This window comes from Danio aesculapii, chromosome 2 (assembly GCF_903798145.1).
Source record: "Danio aesculapii chromosome 2, fDanAes4.1, whole genome shotgun sequence".
Taxonomy (NCBI): domain Eukaryota; kingdom Metazoa; phylum Chordata; class Actinopteri; order Cypriniformes; family Danionidae; genus Danio; species Danio aesculapii.
Genome location: NC_079436.1, coordinates 4,233,055 through 4,256,238, shown reverse-complemented (window position 1 = coordinate 4,256,238; position 23,184 = coordinate 4,233,055). Strand labels below are relative to the sequence as shown.

General features: G+C 36.5%; 1 protein-coding gene across 1 annotated transcript; it reads left to right on the top strand.

The window, feature by feature from the left end:
- Nucleotides 1–3,296: 3,296 nt before the first annotated feature.
- On the top strand, nt 3,297–19,651 carry rab18b (RAB18B, member RAS oncogene family). The gene is made up of 7 exons (XM_056471158.1): nt 3,297–3,429; nt 5,632–5,687; nt 9,373–9,434; nt 9,595–9,667; nt 10,016–10,134; nt 15,728–15,794; nt 18,244–19,651. Exons 1-7 carry the CDS (start codon nt 3,362–3,364, stop codon nt 18,414–18,416), a joined length of 618 nt encoding a protein of 205 aa, XP_056327133.1. The 5' UTR covers nt 3,297–3,361; the 3' UTR covers nt 18,417–19,651.
- Nucleotides 19,652–23,184: the final 3,533 nt, after the last annotated feature.

Genomic DNA, 23,184 nt, shown 5'->3' with positions numbered 1-23,184 from the left:
ATACATTTTTTAACTTATGTTCAACCTCAACCCTAGACATTTTGGGGTCTTAACAATACAAATAACAGCACAGACACAAAGGGTCTCTTCAGCCTTTGTCTTTTGTTATCTTGATAACTGTTTCCACTAGAGTTACCACCCAACCCCATAATCAAAAGACTGAGTTTCTACTAAAATTGAACAATTTTCTGAATCAGTGATCCTGTACGTCCTGTAGAAGTGGAGCTGTTGGCTCTCAGTGAAACAATGGGCCTCTGAAGGAGAAACAATGGAAAGCTCTTCAAAGAAACTAAATGAGTGAAATTGGAGGATCTTCAGAAAAAGCTTTTAAAATTTGAGCATCTTGAGATTCTTAAAACAGGAAAAGGTGTCTGTTATTATCTGGGTTGAGGATTAATGGGATGCATGTTGCTTATTAATAATGCTAAAACAACAACAACCTGCAGACAACCTAATTAGGATTAATAAAAAAACTGAACATAAATACAAACTATTTGACATAAATTCATTAATTTTCCTTCAGCTTAGTCTCTATTTCAGAGGTCGCCACAGCGGAATGAACCACCAACTATTCCAGCATATTTGTTATGTAGCGGATGCCCTTTCAGCCGTAACCCAGTACTGAGAAACATTTACACACACACACATACACACGCACTACAGACTACAGACAATTTAGTTTATATAATTCCCCTATAGCGGGGAAACCGGAGCACCCGGAGGAAACCCACGCGAACTCAGGGAGAACATGCAAACTCCACACAGAAATGCCAACTGACCCAGCCAGGACTCAAACCAGTGACCTTCTTTTCTTGCTGTGAGGCAACAGTGCTAACCAATTTCATTTTAGTTTGGCTTTGTAATGCATCTGTTGACTCACAATTCAAAAACAATATCTGATTTTTCATTAGTTTATTTGCGCTAATTTTGATTAATCATTACTTTTTCAGTTTGTTATTTCAGTGACCACTGTAGATTTTCTTTCTTTAATGGAAGGGTACGCTGACATGGTTGATTTTGTCCATATCTATATATATTTGGGTAAACTAAATTGGCACATGTGTATGAGTGTGAGTGTTAATGCGAGAGTGTATCAGTGTTTCCCAGTGATGGGTTGCAGCTAGAAGAGCATCCGCTACGTAAAACATATGATGGAATAGTTGGTGATTCATTCCGCTGTGGTGATCCCTGATAAATAAGGGACTAAGCTGAAGGAAAATGATTGAATGAATACCCCAAACCACAAAACAACAATAACTTTTCCTCATAAAAAGTTGCGTTATGGATGTGACAGATGTGAAATTGCCACTTGTGGGACTTTGGTAAATTAAATATAATAGTTTGAAAACACTGGCAGAGACATTTTTGAGCATTTTTAAAGTACTTTAAAATACTTTCTTTACACAAAAAATGTAGAAACGGTACTCTGTTTTGGTGAAAATGATTCAACTTGTTAAAAATCATATTTGCTATAAATCTGTTGTAAACCCAAAATGACATTTAGACGGTGTTGAGTTGACTGATATAAAATGTACTAACAAATATGTTCGTAATACTTTTTAGAAGCAAAATAAAATGACTCCTAGAGGCAAATGTTTCTGGAACTTTGTTACAGTTAATATTAATTGGAAAAGAGCCTGGTTAACTCCCTTCAAATACACTATTTATAAAATTATGGAAATTAATTTTTAAATACTACATACAATTTACCTAGTAAAATCGTTTTTATCAAACGAACATTGAAATGGAGGATATCTGTGGTTTCTGCAATGTGGATAAAGAGAGCCTTTATCATTTGCTTTTTGAATGCAACGTTGTAAACAAATTTTTGGATGGATCTAGCCAAATATATTTTTGAAAGGACAAAACTTAAGATATTATTTTTTATTATGAAAACCAATCCAACAAATGTCTTAAATATACTGTTAATCTCTTTATTTTATTGACAAACTTTTACATACACAAACAGAAATTTGCTAAATCAATTCAATTCAGCTTTATTTGTATAGCGCTTATACAATGTAGATTGTGTCAAAGCAGCTTCACATAAAAGGTCACAGTAAATAGGAACAGTGTAGTTCAGTTTGTAGTGTTTAAGTTCAGTTCAGTTGAGCTCAGTTCAGTGTGGTTTAATAATCACTACTGAGAGTCCAAATATTGAAGAGCAAATCCAACGATGCGCAGCTCTACAGATCCCGAACCATGCAAGCCAGAGGCGACAGCGGAGAGGGAAAAAAACTTCACTAATTGGCGAAAGTGAAGAAAAAAAACCTTGAGAGAAACCAGGCTCAGTTGGGCACGATCATTTTAATTTCTCCGCTGGCCAAACGTCTTGTGCAGAGCTGCAGTCTCAGTGGCGGAGGCTGGAAGCTGGCCTCAGCGAAGACTCATCTGTCTCTGGAGCGTCACAGGAATCAGTCTCATGTTCTCCACTCCTCCATGACCACCACAGTAGCTGCTCAGGATACGGCCTGGTCCAGGATTATGGAAACCTTGGGATCATCTCGTCGTTGGTCTTGGATCGAATCAGTGACTCTGCATAGTCTGAGGGCCTCGGGAAGAGTATCCCCAGGTGGAAATGGAGAATAAAGAAAATAATTAGCGTAGCTGCTGTTCATAGCGTATATAAACAAGATGTAGAACCTGTGTGGAAGCCCGCTAAGTGGTGCACTAAGTGTATGCTTTACTAAACAGATAGGTCTTTAATCTAGTTTTGAATTGGGAGAGTGTGTCTGAGCCTCGGACGTTATCAGGAAGGCTATTCCAGAGTTTAGGAAATAATCATCTAATAATAATAATAATTTAATAATCTAATAATTTAATCATCTGATTAATCATCTCTCGCATTTACAGTTTTTTGTATCGAGTTTGACTTCTTTATTTCTACTGTGAAATTGTTGAAAAGCAAATAATCAGAGATTATTATGACACTTTTTTGATTCCCCTGTCAATTCTTAAAATCATTGGATGTAGAAATGCTGTACACTATGGGTATAATTACACTTTGTGTAATTAAATAATTTGTTTTTATTTATTTATCTTTTTTTGTTTTGTTGTTTTTTACCATTGTTATTTTAGTTTTTTGTTTCATATTTTGTATTGTGTTGTATGATTGTTCCTGATGGTTATGCAAAAATAAATAAATAGATAAATAAATAAATAAATAAATAAATAGAATAAAAAATTCCACCTCATATCTTTTATATCAACCCTTTTTTGTTGCCTCCGTCAAATCATGATTTCAACACGACTTCTTACGCAACATCTAACTTGATACTCATGACGTCACGCTCCAATCGGAAGTTCCAGCGCAGCAGCAGCGGACGCGAGTTCAACCAGCTTTAGTGTAAACAGCCTGAACATGGACGACGACGTGTTGACAACTCTGAAGATTTTAATAATCGGAGAGAGTGGAGTCGGTAAATCAAGGTGAAGTCAGAGGTTTTTGATTCACTTGATCTTGTTTGTACACTAGCAGGAGCTGTTAAATAGCGTTAGCATCGTCTGGACGAGCAACAAGCTCTGCTAAAGTAACGTAATGCTGACTGTCGCTTGTGCCTAGACTCTCCCTATTCAAATTAGCTAGTAAACTTCACTTGTAATTGTTGTATTTAGGTAAATAACAGAAGGAATTTCGCACATTTTGTTTCTCGTGGTACTTTGAACCTCATGAGCTGTTTTTGACTGCTCTCAATAAGCTCTGCCGATTGTTAGCTTTTATATAATGGTGAGTTATGAATATAATTGTAGTTTAACTTCTCAAAATGACCTGGTAATGAATACTTTGTATACTGTTACTGTTGTCGCATCGTTTTAAATAATTAATATTGTCAGAGCAGCAGTGTTAGCTGGCAGCTGTTCCTGTAGCAGTCATGCTATGTGCTCGTTTTGTGGCAGTTACCTCTAGAAACACAGGCCTTAGATTGATCGAGGTAAAGTTGGTTTTATATTCACACTTTCTGACTTTTTCCTTAATAATATAACTCTTTATATTCATTTAATGTTTATATTATTTACTAATTCTACATAAAGTAATCATATAAGCAGCCAATGACTATCAAAGTACAAATTGTTCACAGTTAAATAAATAGTGCTAATGTTGATTTAAAGTCATACTTGCATGTGATTTCAGATCAAATAATCACAATACCATGGTAAACAATATGGGGTACATGTCACAAGTTGTCACTGAATGAATTTGTGAACATAAAACCAGCTTTACTGTACTCTTAGATTGAGGTTATAGAGGAGTCAGATGCTTAAAATATGAACAAAACACATTAAACATGCCAATGTGATGACACAGTGATTCTTAGCAAAACTAGCAGTGAAATTTAAAGGGATAGTAAACCCAAAAAGGAACATTTTGTCATTATTTATTCACTATTTACATGTTTCAAACCTATATGAATGTTAATAATAGTTTAAACAAACCTAAACACAGTATTCAGAGAAATGTTGGGAATCTGTCATCATTGACTTCCATATTATCTTTTCTTAGTATGGAAGTTAATGGTTACATATTATTGTTCATAGTCAATTAATAGTGCTAATGTTGTTTTGAGTCATCCTTACATGTGATTTCAGACCGAATATTCAAAGTACCATAGTAAACAATATAGGCAGGTTGTCACTGAACGAATTTGTGAACATAAAACCAGCTTTACTGTACCCTTAGCTTGAGGTTATAGAGGGGTCAGATGCTTAAAATATGAACAAAACACATTAAACATGCCTACTTACGATGACAAAGTGATTTCTAGCAAAATTAGCAGTGAAATTTAAAGAATCAATGACCCAAAAAGGAAAGTTCTGTCATTATTTAACTATTTACGTGTTTCAAACCTTTATGAGTTTTAATATTGCAGTTTAAACAAACTTAAACACAATATTTTGAGAAATGTTGGGAATCTGTCACCATTGACTTCCTTATTATCTTTTCTTAGTATGGAAGTTAATGGTTACAGGTTTTCAGCTTTTTTCAAAATATCTTCTTTTGTGTTCAACAGAATAAAGAAACTTATAAAGGTTTGGAACCACTTGAGAGTACATAGTGAGTAAATGATATATATATATATATATATATATATATATATATATATATATATATATATATATATATATATATATATATTTATTTATTTATTTATTTTGGTGAACTATTCCTTAAATGGTTTAATGTCTTTCCCCGTCCAGTGAGTAAATTGCCCTTTAATTATATTGCGGTAATGTTAGTTTTATATTCGCACATTCTGACTTCTTAATATTAGATTTTCAGAAAAGTATTCTTTGCATTTTCTAAATGGGTAAATCATATTAGCAGCCAATGACTATCAATATACAGCATTGTTCACAGTTAAATCAATAGTGCTAATGTTGTTTTGAGTCAACCTTACATGTGATTTCAGACCGAATATTCAAAGTACCATGGTAAACAATATAGGGAGCATGTCACAAGTTGTTACTGAACAAATGTGTGAATATAAAACCAACTTATCCTCAATTTACATTATTACAGTTGTCATGTGTACACAGTTAAATTGAACTGTATAAGAGCTGTGTGAAACAAGAAATGCTAAATGTTTTGTGCCAATGCTAACTTTTCTTTCATTTGTCCTGTTATGTCCACAGTTTGCTCCTGCGTTTCACAGATGACACCTTCGACCCAGAATTAGCAGCAACCATTGGTGAGTCACCCACGAGTGGTTGTGAATATATAACTGATAATAACCAGACATTGTTAACGGGTCTATATAAGCAGTTAATGCTCAAAACTAATAAGCTTATAGACCATTTCAATGTGGTGTAGTCGCTGGCTCATGAACATTGCTTGCCTATCAGACTATTTCATAACTGTAGAAAAAGGAAATGTAATCATAATTCAACATTAAAACAGCTATCATAACATTATTTATCATGATGTGCACCTTTCTGGATTTTCCGAAGCTATGGAAATGAAAACATGTAAAACAGGATATATGTTAGTACCATTGTTATTGTTTAAGTCCCTCAAAATGGTCTGTAAATAACTACTTATTTAAAATGAGCGGAATCAACACAGGTCTTGAGGGGTTTTGGGGGACAACTTAATTGTTTTATGTTCAATCCACCTAAAACTGTAAAAAAAAAAACGATTAAGTTAACTTAATCTATTTGTGTTGGGACAACATGAAGGAATTGTGTGGAACCTGGCATTTTACTGTGTAGTTTTACCTTAAGTCTGTTTATATTAATAAAGCTAATTCAGTAGAAATGACTAATGACTATTTTCCAAGAAATGGCAAAAGATGTTGACCGTATAACAGCGTTCACACTGAAGGTGGCGAGAGCATCAAAATTTGCTGTGGTAACAATGCGTCAAAATTTGGTACATTGATCTCGTATTTAAAGGAGCCGTGGCAGCAAATCAGTAACATTCCCGCATAAAAACATACTTTCTAGCTTGAAAAGTTGCCCACTTTTTATCCAAATTCATTTAACAATGAAAGATCAAGTTGCTGCGTGTGGTGTGGCTATGCTCCACTTATCCAACATGTGTGCATATGTCTGAAATATACTGAAGTTGTTATAGTTAGCATGGGATTCCCGTTTAAATGGGAATCCTGCTTTAACACATTAATGCACATCAGTAACTTTTTTTTAATGTATGTCGCTGTAAGAAAACATCGTAAATAATTGAAAATCTGGCGACCTCAATAATAAAAACCCTTAGGAACAAGTGTGGTCGGAACCAAAGTTCACAGTACTGTGTTCTCTGGAATACTTTAAAGCGGTGGACTTCAACATTCCGATTGGGTAAAGTCTAGATGGGATACACGGCTGGCCGGAAGATTAATTTGCAATGTGCATATTTCAATGTAGCAGCATTTTTTTATGACGCTGCATAAGAATAGTTAATATTTTTACAGTACTGTGACGGTTGGGTTTAGGGTACGGGTATATGTTAAAAATTGCAGTTTATTGGGTAATTTAATAGATAACCTAATAATACTCGTACAACTACTGTTTTTATGTTACTGTGACGGTTGGGTTTAGGGTTGGGGCAGGGGTAGACGTTAATAAAATACAATTAATGGGAAATTTATTAAATAGTGTAAATCATTTTCGTTAACTTCCAGCCACAACCATATCTAATCTAGCAACAACCTTCCGATTGCTTGCCGCTGAACCGCATCACAGCTCATTACTAGGGCCAGACAGAATCTGCGGACATTTTTTACTATTTCTGTGGAGAATTTAGTAAAAAATCTGCGGATTTATGTGGAATGTTTTTGGGAGTATCAAAACAAAAAACTAAATATATGAAATTTTATTTAATGTTTACAATGCAAATCCAATTAGATCCACTTGTTTGGTAAACAAAGCCAGTCTCTCATATAATAGATCTACTAAAAGACATATTACTTAAAAAAAATATTACTTTACTAACTGTATTGTAAATAAAACAAATGAACATTTTCATATTAGTCACTAATATTATTGAAATTAATTAAAAAACTGATTAAATATAAATGTACACACATTTACACAAGTAAATGCATAGACTCAATGATGGGCTAAAAATCTGCGGATTTCTGTGCGCGCAGATTCCACATGGGCCTACTCAATACCATTAAATTGACTTGATTTCAACTCTGCTTGACGCCCACACCAGCGAAGACACGCTGCGCCTCGCTGCACAGTAACAGCGTCACTTCATATTCTAGTTATAGCTTGTTTTTATTAATGTTTTTCTGATTTTTTTAATGTTTATTTTATTTTTTTAAAGTTGCGACTAGCAATGCACATTAATAAAACAGAAATGTACAATGTGGCAGAATTAGCCAAAAGTTTATTTAACATCTGCAGTCACAGTTCTATATCTAATATAGGATGTCCGCGGGATCTTAAAAAGTATTGAAAGCTAATAAATCAACAATGAGAAAATTAAGGGCCTTAAAAGTTATTAAAAAGTCTTAATCTTATTTTTACGAGGTCTTAAATTTTGTTCAAGTGTTGTCCAAACTGTTTGACTCCAGAAAAGCATAAATACATTTATTTTTCCTCCTAATATTAACAACGGCATGCTCGATCCATGTAAGTGGAAAATGTAAGTTTACGTACTCCAAGATGGAAAAAGACGACTTTAAACACTGGCTGAAGCCTGTTGAGTTCTGTTGCATGGTTGTTCTCCATTAATTTATCTAACTACAACTGTTTATTAACAACTGTTTCTTAAGCTAAAGCTCTGATTAGAACTTGAAGTAGTTATGAGGTCTTAAAATATTCTGAGAAGGTCTTTAAAAAGTCTTAAAAAGATATTGAAATTACCTTTGGGATTACTGCATATACCCTGTATTAAAAGAAATACGTGCTGCTATGCTATGTAGTAAGTATACTGTGCTAGATTGCTTCTATTGTTTTCATTTTCAGATCAGTAAAGGAAAATGTATGTGTATTTCTTGTGTAAAATGGAGCATACTTTAGAACATTGTTTCTCAACCACTTTCCTGGAGGACCACCAGCTCTGCACATTTTTTATGCTGCTTCCCATTTCGCACACTATCCGTCCTAAATAGTATTTGAAAATAGAATTAGTATGCCCCAAATCGTAGTATGTCGAAAGGAGTATGCCAAAGATACCCGGATGGTTTACTATTTCCGGTCAAAATTTTAAGTGTAGAACCGTCCATACTCTAATAGCCGATATTGCCCACAATACATTGCACGTTGGACGTGAATTCGATTGAACTACAAACACGGATAAAAAATGTGAATAAACTACAAACATGATGGATGCGCGAGACCAACCGTCAAGTAAGCTTCGGTAAAGAAGTTTGTATGACTGTTAATTAATATCTAGCCAACTGCAACATATTTAAACCGCATTTTCTGTGTTATATATCATCTACAACAACAATACTGAACTTCTATAAAGACGTGTTTGGACATTAACATCTAAATGCATAATTATCCAAAGACCTGAGGAGATTTCTCTGCATGAAAGACTCGTGAATGGCAGATTAACCTGCTGCTGCTGCTTCTCCAATAAGGTAGGAAATTAAATATGATAGAAATGTGGATGATTGACAGGGCTCATAACTAAGCAACACAACGATTTGATAACGAGGAAGTAGTATGTCCCAAAGCTTGCATACTCTTCTGTTACACACTCAAAAGTATATAGGGCATAGTATAAATATGTGAATTGGGACGCAGCTCATGCCTCCTTAACCAAACATGCCTGATTCAGATCATCAGCTCATTTGCAGAGACTTAAAGACCTGTTATGGGTGTGACAGACAAGGGAGACATCAAAAACATGCCGTGTTGGTGCAGGAACATGGTTGAGAAACACTGCTTTATAATTGACACTTTCATTGGTATTTTTAGGTGTGGACTTCAAAGTCAAAACTATTGCGATTGATGGCAACCGAGCAAAACTGGCTATATGGGTAAGTGCTGTATTTTGTGAGGTGCTTGAATTCATGAAATACTTGTGTTTTATTTTTCATGCGCTTTAACTGTTAACAGCTGTCTTGTTCCACTAGATGTCACTGTCACGCTTTGTTTTACTTGAAAGCTCCTGAAATCCTCATGAACTTTTTGTTTTAGGACACGGCGGGTCAGGAGAGGTTCAGAACTCTAACACCAAGCTACTACAGAGGAGCCCAGGGTGTCATTTTGGGTACGTTTTTAATTGTTATTGAATTTATTATTTATTACATGGGATCATTTTATCCAGTCAGTTTTGTAAAATGCACAACGATCGATTAATTGTATAACTGAGCCAGACAACTGATTTTAGGCGTAGCCGTTTTAGTTTTATGTCCTTCAGATCGATCTAACTTCTCGTCCTTCTCGCGTAATAAAATCTTTTTTTGCTTTAATCAATATGTTCCTTGTCTTTATTTGATTAGTAGGCCGTGTAATGAGCAGAATATTGGACAGTCAGGTGGTCTCAATCAGGAAGTTTTAACCCTCAAATCCAAACTAGTTGCTGAAATGCACTTACTGTTTGTTTTTCTTCTTGTAGTGTATGATGTTACGAAGCGGGACACGTTCACAAAGCTTGAGAACTGGCTCAATGAGCTGGAGACGTACTGTACACGCAACGACCTGGTTAAAATGCTGGTGGGGAACAAAATCGACAAGGTTTGTTTATTTCATATTTGGAGAATTTAAACTTTGTATGTGGTGTTCAGATGCTTTCTGGACGATCAGATCACAGAGATGGAGACATTCCTGGTGTGCTGTATCCAAAATCCCCCTTTATACCCTATTCCCTATTGTAATCCACTAATATTATATTCCATAGTTGAAAGCACCCTTATAATCATGGCTGGTTGGAGAACATTTTATGTTTTTGTCTTCAGCTTAAACTTACATTTCAAGGTTTTGTCCTGTCTAGCTAGTTAGCCTCAACAACATATCCAATAGACAAAATTTACAAATGTATTTAGCTTTATCAGGTTTTAAAACAGCTTTTACAGGGCATTGAAATTACAGCTAGTTGACCCGAAATCCAAATTAATTTGTTTAGGTGATTAATCTAATTAATTTTAGAAAAATAAATAAATAAATGTTTGTCTTGGTGGTTTAATCAACTTTCCACTCTGAAATGGCATTCACTATTGACCTTACCTGCTGACACCCCCATTTTGTCATTTCTCCCAGAAAACCACCCTCCCATTTCCCCCCGGTTCGCAACTATTTCTCAACTTTTTGGTACAGTCTAGTGGTGGTGAAATGAAGCTTTCAATTACTCAATTGTATCAGAAAAAGGTTTATTACTTGAAGCTTTCCAAATCAGAGCTCGAGGAGGACCCCTGCTGGTTAAAGTGTGGGAAAGCACTGCGTTGCAAAATTGTCAAATGTTCACAATCGACCAGCTCATTAATGTAGTAATGCAACAATAGTAATATAAACTAAAGTGTCAATATTAATTGTTTCTTCGATGCACCGCGATGCAGACACAAGCAATTCGTTATGGGTTCCGTAATAATCATAACCGGCTATTATGTACTGACATCATTTATCACATATGTGTTAAGTTGTGGTAGCTTACTATGGTGAGGGAGGAGACTGCAAGTAATTAAAACGCTCCAACTTCTTAAAGCAGATAACTGTGCACAATTCCACTGCTTGTGAGTTTGCTGGACTGTCTTTCACTGACCGGGAAGTTCATCCGAACCCAGCTAGGAGAAAATGAAAGCTGTAAACTCTTTCTCTCTCTCACACACTCTCTGTGCTATCTTTGATTGAGTCAGTGTCAGTCCAGTTTTCAGAGTTTAAGTTCAGTTCAGTGTGGTTTACTATTCACTACTGAGAGTCCAAACACTGAAGAGCAAATCCATCGATGCGCTGCTCTACAGATCCCGAACCATGCAAGGCAGTGATGACAGCGGAGAGGGAAAAACTTCACCAATTGGCGAAAATGAAGAATTAAAAAACGAGAGAAACCAGGCTCAATTGGGCACGACCATTTCTCCTATGGCCAAACGTCTTGTGCAGAGCTGCAGTCTAGGCGCTGAAGAAGCTGGACGTCAGCGAAGACTCGTCTGTCCCTGGAGTGTCACAGGAATCAGTCTCATGCTCCCCACTCCTCCATGACCACCACAGCAGCTGCTCAGGATACGCCCTGGTCCAGGATTATGGAAACCTTGGGATCGTCTCGTTGCTGGTCTTGGATCGAATCAGTGGCGCTGCATAGTCTCTGAGGGTCTCGGGCTGAGTATTCCCAGGTGGAAATAGAGAATAAAGAGAACAATTAGCGTAGCTGCTGTTCTTGTGTACTTAAACGAGATGTAAAAACTTGCGAAATCTGAAATCTGGTCCATGGTACAGTTCTTAACACAACAAGCAAACAACCCACCACCCACCAGTCTCCCAGACTTTCAAAGACAAATGTTGGCAGGTATGCTAATGATGCAAGTTTATGGTCCACTCCTCTACAATTTTTAGTTTGAGATACTGAGGAGGAGCACAGAATTAAATCTCTGCTCAATTCAGTTTTCTGCTTCAGTGAGAAATGCACCTTAAAGTCCACATGAACCGGAAGTTCCTGAGGCTTTTGTTTCAGTATGTTGATGCACTCCAAACTGAAATGGAATATTGAGTAGGGGGCGGGGCTTTCTTTTTGCGCATCATTCACTCATAGCAAGCTAACGGTAGGAGGGGCGTGCCAAATGCTCAGATTTTGATTGAAGATTACTAAAACATCTTTTTTTTCAGTGGATTTGCACAAATGAATTGTTCACCTAAAGAATAACAATGTGCGCATCGAAATAATAAACATTGCATATTTTGATTTCACGCTAACTTTTAGGTCCTGAACCTAAAATGTAATCTCTCAGCATACTTATTTTCAAGTTTTGCTATTTTATATTGATTGGCCAGTAGAAGTCACTGAGGGTATACTGTTGTCTTGATACCTTGACTTTCGTTATATAGGCAAAAACAAATGTATTGATGACAGGATTTTAGTGTTTGGTACACTTACTGTTCTTTTAAGTCAGGAGTGTCAAACTCAGTTCCTGGACCGCCTCAGCACTGCACAGTATGGCTTTAACGCCAATTACACACATACTTACTACAAACGAATTATGCACCTCAGGCTTATTTTTAAAAGTGCATTCATGTGTGATGGATAAAGTTTGGAAGTGAACTCTGCATGGACGGGGCTTTCCAGGAACTGAGTTTGACACTCTGGCTTTTGGTAGACCATGAAAAATGAAATTGCCACGCTAAAATCTCCAAGGTGCAAAACTTTCGAAGATAAGCTGTTTATGGGATGTTGGAGCGCGTTTTATGCTTAAAACATTGCGTGGCAATGTTAAGGCATTAGGTGAGATGTTATTCTTTAACACAAATGATGAATATTTGGTTGGTGGTTTTGGTTTTTGAGTGCCATTCGGGCTATGGGTTAGTGTGGAATTTTAAGGCAAATTTCCTTAAGTTGTCAAGCAATGGTTGAAGAAAGATACAGGTAAAGTCATAATTATTATCCCCCCTGTATATATTTTTTTTCAGTTTCTTTCTTTCAATATTTTGTTCAGCACGTGTATAAACTTAATAGTTTTAATAAATAATTTAACTAATAACTACTTTATAATAACTGATTTTTTTTTTATCTTTGCCATGATGACCGTGCATATTATTTTACTTTGTTTTTCAGCATACTGCCGTAACTGACAAAAGTTTTGTCAGCTATCCAGGTTTTAGGAACAACAAATAATAACTTGATCAACTTCTACACTTATTTTACCACAATAAAATATGATCATGCCTTAATTTTTAATTTTTTCGTTAGGACAGTAAGGACTGACTTTGCTTAGACAAAAGTGTTGTCACTTAACAGAAATAATGTCCAGTATAGAATATAAAGTCATGCTGCAGTGGAAAAATAATCTATATTGTGCATGACTCCCATGAGCTTGGAGGACTGCATCCAGACATCTCTGCAATGACTCAAATCACTGATTAATAAAGTCATCTGGAATGACAAAGAAAGCGTTCTTGCAGGACTCCCAGAGTTCATCAAGATTCTTTGGATTCATCAATGCCTCATCCTTCATCTTACCCCAGACATGCTCAATAATGTTCATGTCTGGTGACTGGGCTGGCCAATCCTGGAGCAACTTTACCTTTTTTGCTTTCAGGAACTTTGATGTGGAGGCTGAAGTATGAGGAGCGCTATCCTGCTGAAGAATTTGCCCTCTTCTGTGGTTTGTAATGTAATGGGCAGCACAAATGTCTTGATACCTCAGGCTGTTGATGTTGCCATCCACTCTGCAGATCTCTCACACGCCCCCATACTGAATGTAACCCCAAATCATGATTTTTACTTCACCGAACTTGACTGATTTCTGTGAGAAACTTGGGTCCATGGGGGTTCCAGTAGGTCTTCTGCAGTATTTGTGATAATTGGGATGCAGTTCAACAGTTGATTCATCTGAAAAATCTGCCACTTTTCTAAGCGTTCAAGTAGAAGTCAAGTTATTATTTGTTGCTCTTACAACTGAAATCGACGACAAGACTTAGTAAGACTAAGGCAGAGTAGTATTCAGCCTAAAGTGACATTTTAAAGGCTTATCTAGGGAAATTGGGTAATTAGGAAAGTCCTTGTATAACAGTGTTTTGTTCTGTAGACAATTAAAAAACATTTGCTTAAGGAGGCTAATCATATTGACCTTAAAAATTAAAAACTGCTTTTATTTTAGCCGAAAAAAAACAAACAAGACTTTCTCCAGAGGAAAGAATATAATGGGTAATACTGTGAAAAATTTTGCTCTGTTAAACATTGTTTGGGAAATATTTGAAAAAGAAAAACAAATTCACAAGAGGGCTAATATTTCTGTTGTGCTGTGTACAATACTGGGTGTTGCTATACATAAAGCTCTACTGGGGAACGGGCCTCCTTATTCTAAATATGTTTTGTTCAACAGAAGATGGAAACTCATAAAGGCTTGAAACAAGTAAAGAGAGAGTAAATGATTCATTTTTGAGTCAACTATCCTTTTAAATCAGATAAAACTTTTGATTTTAATCATACATGAGCAAAGGTAAAAATGGTAACTAATTAATGAAAGGCTTAATAAATATTCATCTTTTTATGTTGGATTTTGTGAACTCATTCATTCATTTTCTTTTCGACTTAGTTCCTTTATTAATCTGGGGGCCACAGTGGAATGAACCACCATCTTATCCAGCATATGTTTTACGCAGTAGATGCCCTTCCAGCTGTAACCCATCACTGGGAATCTCCCAAACACTCCCATTCACACTCATACACTACGGACAATTTAGCTTACCAAATTCACCTATAGCACGTCATTGGAATTGTGGGGGAAACCAGAGCACCCGCAGGAAACCCAAGCAAACACGGGGAGAACATGCAAACTCTACAAAGAATTGTAGACCCAGCCGAGGCTTGAACCAGCGAGCTTCTTGCTGTGAGGTGACAGCACTACCCACCGTGCCGCCCAATTTTGTGAACTAATGTAGTTAGTTAATGGGTTTGTCCACCCAAAAATGAATATGAATATGAAGGAATGGTTGGCATGGTGGCTCAGTGGTTAGTACAGTCGCCTCGCAGCAACAAAGTCACCGGTTCTAGTCCCGGCTGGGTCAGTTGGCATTTCAGTGTGGAGTTGGCATGTTCTCCCCGTGTTGGCGTGGGTTTCCTGCGGGAGCTCCGGTTTCTCCCACAGTCCAAACTCATGCGCTGAAGGGCAATTGAATTAACTAAATTGTCCGTAGTGTGTGTATGGGTGTTTCCCAGTACTAGGTTGCAGCTGGAAAGGCATCCGCTGCGTAAAACATAAGCTGGAATTGTTGGTGATTCATTCCGCTGTGGTGACCTCTGAAATTGAGGATAAGCTGAAGGATAATGAATGAATGTATGAAGGAAAAATCCAAATTTTTTTGTGTCCAAATCCAAACCTTATTGTGATGTGTTACAGCTTTTCTTATACAAATATATACAGTTCTTACTTTCCATTCATGATTACAGTACATAAAGTACAGAAGTACATGAAGATGTCTTTATGGAGAGAAAACAAAACTAATATTTGATGATTTTTTTAAGATTCATTGTGGTTTATTGAAAATATGAGTCAATAAATCAAGTCATGGAACGTTAAACTGTCGAAGTCACGAGTGCTGATATTGGGAGGCTTCTGTAACTTTTATTTGCTTCATCTTGGTGTGACTCAGCATTACAATTCTAAAGATCTTTCTGTTTCAGGACAACCGTGAAGTAGACCGGAACGAAGGCTTGAAGTTTGCACGGAAACACTCAATGCTCTTTATCGGTATGTTTTTTTGTTGTTGTTGTTTGAATGGTGTATTTGAATTTGAAGCCAATTTTCTCCTTTGGCACCTTCCTTCCCTTGTTTTCCATCACTAATTGTGGATAAGCATTATGGTCAGGATGTCCAGATCTTGTATTTTCGAAGCCAATCACAGTCATTTTAAATAAGCATTTTAAACTCATGATTCATCAGCGGATCGCTCGTATGTCCGCTTATAGACAAACCAGATGATCGGCATGACTTTAGAAAGCTCCAGTGTCCCTGCATCTGTGTTTACACTCAGTAAACAGCAGTGAGTTCAGTGAACTGATGACCTTCACGGCCAATCACAGTCATTTCTTTTGAACACATTGGCAAATCAGTGCTGTTTAAGAACGTGCTCAACTTTTAGTGGGAAATGAACGTTTTTAAAATTTCAGTATCGATTAGTACCAAATTCCAGTATCGTGAAAACTCTAGAAGTTACAGATTTCCAAATTCCTTTTATTTTATAAAACGTAAATTTGCGTTGAACAGATGCTTTGAAATAAAGAGCTAACGGAGTTTCTTAAAGGCAGAGCTCCCCCAAAAATGAAAATTCTGTCTTGTGGGCCGGGGTTTAGGTTTGCTATAATAATCGCATAACCTAATCGCATCATTTTATTGTTTTTTTATACAGTTGTTTGCAAAGTTGTTTGCAAAGATATAACTTTTTATATATATATATATATATATATATATATATATATATATATATATATATATATATATATATACATTTTTTTTTTTTTTTTTATTGTAATCAGATTATGGTGCAGTACAGCACGATATAATATATACTGTTAAATTAAATTGATGTTTTTAGTTGATCTTACTATCAGTAGCTACAGTATGTTTCCATCCAAAGGTCAAATAAAATTTATGCGCAAAACTAGAATATTGTGTTAAAAGACATGCGAATAAAGCAGCGATTCCATCAAATGAGTCAAAGAGAACAAAATCGTCACTTCCTGATAATCTGGCGCCAAATATCAAAAAGAAAAATGGAATTTGCTGCAGTATGGGAAGCTGCACGAGTCTTTCTTATATAATAATAAAATCACAAAGTTTTTAATGTGCACACTCCGTGATGCTCGCTCTTTGTTCATATGACTAAAGCCTGCTTCACACCGCAAGCGTGAGCAGAGCGTGTTTTTTTCAGAGTCCATGTTAAACTCTCGTACCACATGCAAAAGCAGCTCGAGGTGTGAGCGTCGCTGAAGCAGCAGTGCCAGGATAGTTTCGGTGCTGGGTCTATTTTTTCAGCGCTGCTCATGCTCAATTAAAGTGACAGTGCATTGATAATGACCAAAAACACATTGAATGACAGTAAAAAGTAGCAGTTTTACCCAAAAATTGCATCGATAATATCCACTGATTTATATATATAATCAATCAAATAAACTTAAGAGATTAAAAACGGCAACAAATTAAGTTAGGCCCGAACTACAAAACGAAACTTAAAACCATTTTAGTATCAGTTTTGCTTAAGTTGCACACTAGTTTGATCATGTATAAATATCAATATAACTATAGGCCTACATCATCCTGACAATAATCAAAATGACATGATCACACAGGGTGTCTTCTGACCGAGACATGAATGACACTCCTCAGAGCGTGAGCAGCAAACAGTTATTCAGGATCTATATAATTTGTAAAAAAAAAGACTTGCACGTTAAGGAAACAGCATCGGAGGAAGTTGCCGCAGGCCTTGCAAAAGTAAAAACCAAAAGTGTATTTATAGATAGATGGGTAACTAGATAGAATAGACAGAGATGGATTGATCTGTGCAGCAGCTTGTGATGAGCTGCGCACTGCAGACGCAGTCGATGTGAAAGGTAAACGCCTGCACGCTGCTTCTGCTCTCCATACACGCTGCGCACGCCCTGCTTTGAAGAATTGTTTTGTTTCAGCTCATTTTAATTGTGTATTTTGTCGGGACCACTTAATTATTTCATGTTCAGTCCACTTAAATTTGTAAAAACTAATAAGATAATTTAATTCTTGGTTGGAATCGATTTTGTGGAACCCAGTATTATTTACAGTGTACTGGAATTCATTTGATTAAAGTGCTTCCATCGTACTTTATGCTCAATTTTTCGGATAGAATAAAAAGTCTATCCTCCTCAGTTGTGTGCAAACGTTTTTAATGCGGGTTTTCAACATTGATGCACATCTTGGCATTTCCATCAAGCATTTTTTAATGCCTTAATCCAAAATGTGCATTTAAAACGGGTGAATAGAAACAGCTAGTGCCTGCTGATGTCCTGCTTTCTTCACAATCAGACGTTGTCATTATTTCACCTTTGCATTTTTAAACTCGTCCTGCATCATATATTAATTTCACTGATGAGTCGCCTTAATATTGATCTCTATCATTCCTGTCCTGTCTTGAACTCTTACGGTCCCATTATTATTATTATTATAGAGGCCAGCGCGAAGACGCGGGACGGCGTTCAGTGTGCCTTTGAGGAGCTGGTTGAGAAGATCCTGCAGACGCCGGGCCTCTGGGAAAGCAGCATCCAGAACCACGGTGTCCAGCTGTCTGATAATGAACCCCAGCGTCAAGGAGCCTGCGGCGGATACTGCTCACTGGTTTAACACTCACACCTCCATCCCAAGCCACAAACTGAGACGGAAAGCACCATTTTCCTTTCTAATGAATGCTAGCTTCCTCTGAGGGGGGAACGGTCTGCTCCATTAGAGCCAGTGAAAGGGACCTTTGCAGTTTTTTGCACACTCTCCATTCTCCAATAATGCGTCATGTTAGCTGTAAGCAGTTATTATATGCAATATGTGCTGTTGAAGGGTGCAGATAGATTCCCTCTCAATGGTAGCACCACCTTTGACCTGATGTCTGTTGGATTACAGGAGGGGAGGGGCCAAGGAACGGCAAGATCTGATTGGTGCGGTGAACTCTTAACACTCAAACCGTCCTTTGTACCTGTACTACATTTCTCATGCTTACGAAACATTCACTACCGCTCTCCTTTTAATCTCGCGCTTTTTATTTAAATATACATCCTCATGTTGTTATTATTTTTAATACGGCAATATTGCTTAGCATGACTATAATTTCGAGTTTGAAGTATTCTTTTATAAATAAACCCTCTTCTGTAGCCTTTCTAAATCATAATCTGAATGAGATGCTGTTTAAACTGGCATGTTTAAACGATGTAATGTATCATAACTTGGGATAGGTTTTAACTTCACTGTGTTTTAATCTTTGACTGACTTATTTTTTTAGTCCAATGCGAATGAAAACCAAAAAAGAGCTTCGGTATTCATCTTTGTTTTTAATCCCAAAGCCTTCCTGTGACATGGGCTGCCTTCCAGTTTATTTCTATACCTGTCACTCAATAACTTCCCTCCATCTTGTTCACTTGAATGTACTGTACATTATTAAGTTACGCAAGTGTCCACTACTGGTGGAACATTTGAATGGGTTTAAATGGAATCCCCATTGAGCTCTTAGGAACTACACTGTGGTGATGTCTCAATTGGAAAAATATGAAGCTGTATGTGAAGTATGTCCATGTAAACTTCCCTTGTTCACTTGACGAAGGGGAACATGCCTTAAAATGGCTGCAGGGATTCCCCTTAGAGAACAAGAGAAGGGAAGTTTGCGAGTGTGTGTCTAAAAGTAGACTGGAATGCAGCTTTCCCTGGAAGATTTGGTTATGCCTTAATATTTATTAGATTTGCATGTTTAACGTGATCTGCTGGCTTTCGCTATGAATCTGTACTAGAGAGAGTTAATGTAGCCAGTCAAAATGACCAGTGGAACAGGGTTAAGGTGGTCACTGAATTGAATTATAAACATCTCTTGGTCAAAAGGTTTGAGTATTAATATGTTTGTCTTTCATTCTTCTAATAGATGCCTTTTGTTCTGCTGCAGATAGATTTATTCAGTCATGGGAAGAATCAAATTGCTAAACTTACTGGAGCCGCAAAACCGAACCCCGACCTAAACCCTAATAAGCATCCCCTACAATTTAAGGGTATTACATTCACACACAGCAGATCTGTGTTCATAATTCTTCATACTTTGTTTTGTAGATGCTTGATTTCTTTCATTTTGAAACAAATTGCTTACGACTTCCTGGAGCCCCAAAACCAAACCCCGACCTAAACACTATTAAGCTTCTCTTACAATTTAAGGGTATTACATTCACACGCTGCAGATCTGTGTTCATAATTCTTCATAATTGCTTTTGCAGATGCTTGATTTATTTTATTTTGAAACAAATTGCTTACGACATCCTGAATCCCCAAAACTGAACCCCGACCTGAACCCTAATAAGCATCTCTTACAATTTAAGGTTATTACATTCACAAGCAGCAGATCTGTGTTCAGAATTCTTCATAATTGCTTTTGTAGTTGCTTGATTTCTTTAATATTGAAACAAATTGCTTGCGACTCCCTGGAGCCTCAAAACCAAACCCCGAACTGAACCCTAATAAGCTTCCTTTTACAATTTAAACGTATTACAATCACACGCAGCAGATCTGTGTTCATAATTGCTTTTGCAGATGCTTGATTTCTTTCATTTTGAAACAAATAGCTTATGACTTCCTGAAGCCACAAAACCAAACCCCGACCTGAACCCTAATAAGCATGCTTTACAATTTAAGGGTATTACATTCACGTGCAGCAGATCTTGCTTACAAATTCCTGGAACCGCAAAACCGAACCCCGACCTAAACCCTAATAAGCTTCTCTTACAATTTAAGGGTATTACATTCACAAGCAGCAGATCTGTGTTCATAATTCTTCATAATTCGTTTTGTAGATGCTTGATTTCTTTAAATTTCAAAACAAATTGCTTACGACTTCCTGGATCTGCAAAACCGAACCCCGACCTGAACCCTAATAGCATCTCTTACGATGTAGGGGTATTGCATACACATGCAGCAGATCTGTGTTCAGAGTTTTTTTATATTTTGTTTTGTAGATGCTTGATTTCTTTAATATTGAAACAAATAGCTTATGACTTCCTGAAGTCACAAAACCGAACCCTGACCTGAACCCTAATAAGCATCTCTTACAATTAAAGGGTATTACATTCACAAGCAGCAGATCTGTATTCAGAGTTTTTCATATTTTGTTTTGTAGATGCTTGATTTCTTTAATATTGAAACAAATTGCTTGACTTCCTGGAGCCTCAAAACCAAATCCCGACCTAAACCCTAATAAGCTTCCTTTTACAATTTAAGGGTATTACATTCACACGCTGCAGATCTGTGTTCATAATTCATAATTGCTTTTGCAGATGCTTGATTTCTTTAATTTTGAAACAAATAGCTTACGACTTCCTGGAGCCTCAAAACCAAACCCTGACCTGAACCCTAATAAGCATGCTTTACAATTTAAGGGTATTACATTCACATGCAGCAGATCTTGCTTACAACTTACTGGAACCGCAAAACCGAACCCCGACCTAAACCCTAATAAGCTTCTCTTACAATTTAAGGGTATTACATTCACACACAGCAGATCTGTGTTCATAATTCTTCATACTTGCTTTTGCAGATGCTTGATTTCTTTTATTTTGAAACAAATTGCTTACGACTTCCTGGAGCCTCAAAACCAAACCCCGATCTGACCCTAATAAGCTTCTCTTACAATTTAAGGGTATTACATTCATAAGCAGCAGTTCTGTGTTCATAATTCTTTATAATTCGTTTTGTAGATGCTTGATTTCTTTAAATTTCAAAACAAATTGCTTACGACATCCTGAAGCCGCAAAACCAAACCCCGACCTGAACCCTAATAAGCTTCTCTTACAATTTAAGAGTATTACATTCACACGCAGCAGATCTGTTCATAATTCTTCTTACTTCGTTTTGTAGATGTTTGATTTCTTTCATTTGGGTTTTTCAACATGTTTTAGTCTGTATCTGTTGTGGAAAATTCGGGGTAATTATGTTTTGCATTTTCTTTTCATTAAAATATCTAACTTGACGTGTTTATATCTTGTTCTGCCACAGCTTATGGTATCTTTTGTTGAATGTTTGAATTCTCATTATTAGTAGTAAATCAGCTCCAGATGTGTGTATATGGTATGTGGCAATCACACACAGACGGTAAATTGATTCCTACAACTGCGTATTAGTTTAGCAGGATATTTTATGAAACCTATCTATACTGTGCACTACATATACAACCTCTGAATCTACAATTACTGTGCCAATCACAAGTGTCTAGATGTGTACATTGATTTGTGGCACATTAAGTCACTCATCCAAAGTAATTGATGCTCGCTTTTTGTTTCTTTCATTGAAAAGTCACGAGATAATAACTAAATTTAGCCATCATTAAAGCATCGAAAATTAAGGCTGGGGATCCCAAGGAATATATACACTCACTGGCCACTTTATTAGGTACACCTTACTGGTACCACGTTGGACCCCCTTTTGCCTTCAGAACTGCCTAATCCTTTGTGGCATAGATTCAACAAGGTGCTGGAAATACTCCTCAATAATTCCTACAATTATATTTAAAGTGTGCAAAAAGCATATTTGTGTTTTAATGGGTAAAATGGTGTTAAATTCTGTTAATCTTCCATTAATCTTTTTTAACTTATAAAAAATGTATTAAAAAGTACTATTCAAAAAGTGAACTATATAAATGACGTCATACGAATATATTAAATATGATATTACATCTGTTTAGTTTCTTTTCTGTTTTGTTCAGCCTTGTGAACTGTTAAAGTTAATGCAGGTACTTGTTTTTTGGTGGATGAATTTGCCCTATATACAATCTTTTCTTTATATTTTGTTTGACATTGAAGACGGCAAACTTTATAGCCTACTTTTTGACTAAAACTGTTTGCCTTTCGTGTAAAATGCTCTTTAACTTAAAATAGGCTACATGTATCTGCCGTTTTTAAATGTTAATGTACTCACAGTTTAATTGCTTAGTGATGTAAATCTAGCCTCTAGAATCTGTTCCTCGATCGGATTCTATATACAACGCGCTGCGATGACGTCAGAGATGCAGCTTTAATGAATGTGCGGGCAGGCAGGCGTCTGCTGAGGTGAGTGCTGTTGGGCGATTTTTCTGTCGATTGCAGTTACTGTTTCTCAGTTTATGGCACTTTTTTTTTCTGACTTTATCGTGTCAAGATTTTTTTGACATTGTTTTTGACTAAATATTGACTCTGACTCAGTTTTAGGATCGAGGTAATGACCCTTTATTGAAATTGACTTTGGATACCCCTCGTATTGGTTACTCGACAAAAACACCACAACAGGAGTTTTATCATTGTGTATAAGTACGTGATACATGTACACATAAGATTAGGCAATTAAAAATGCTTACAAACCTAATGGAATTGCGATAAGATATAATAACCTCATCAGTATA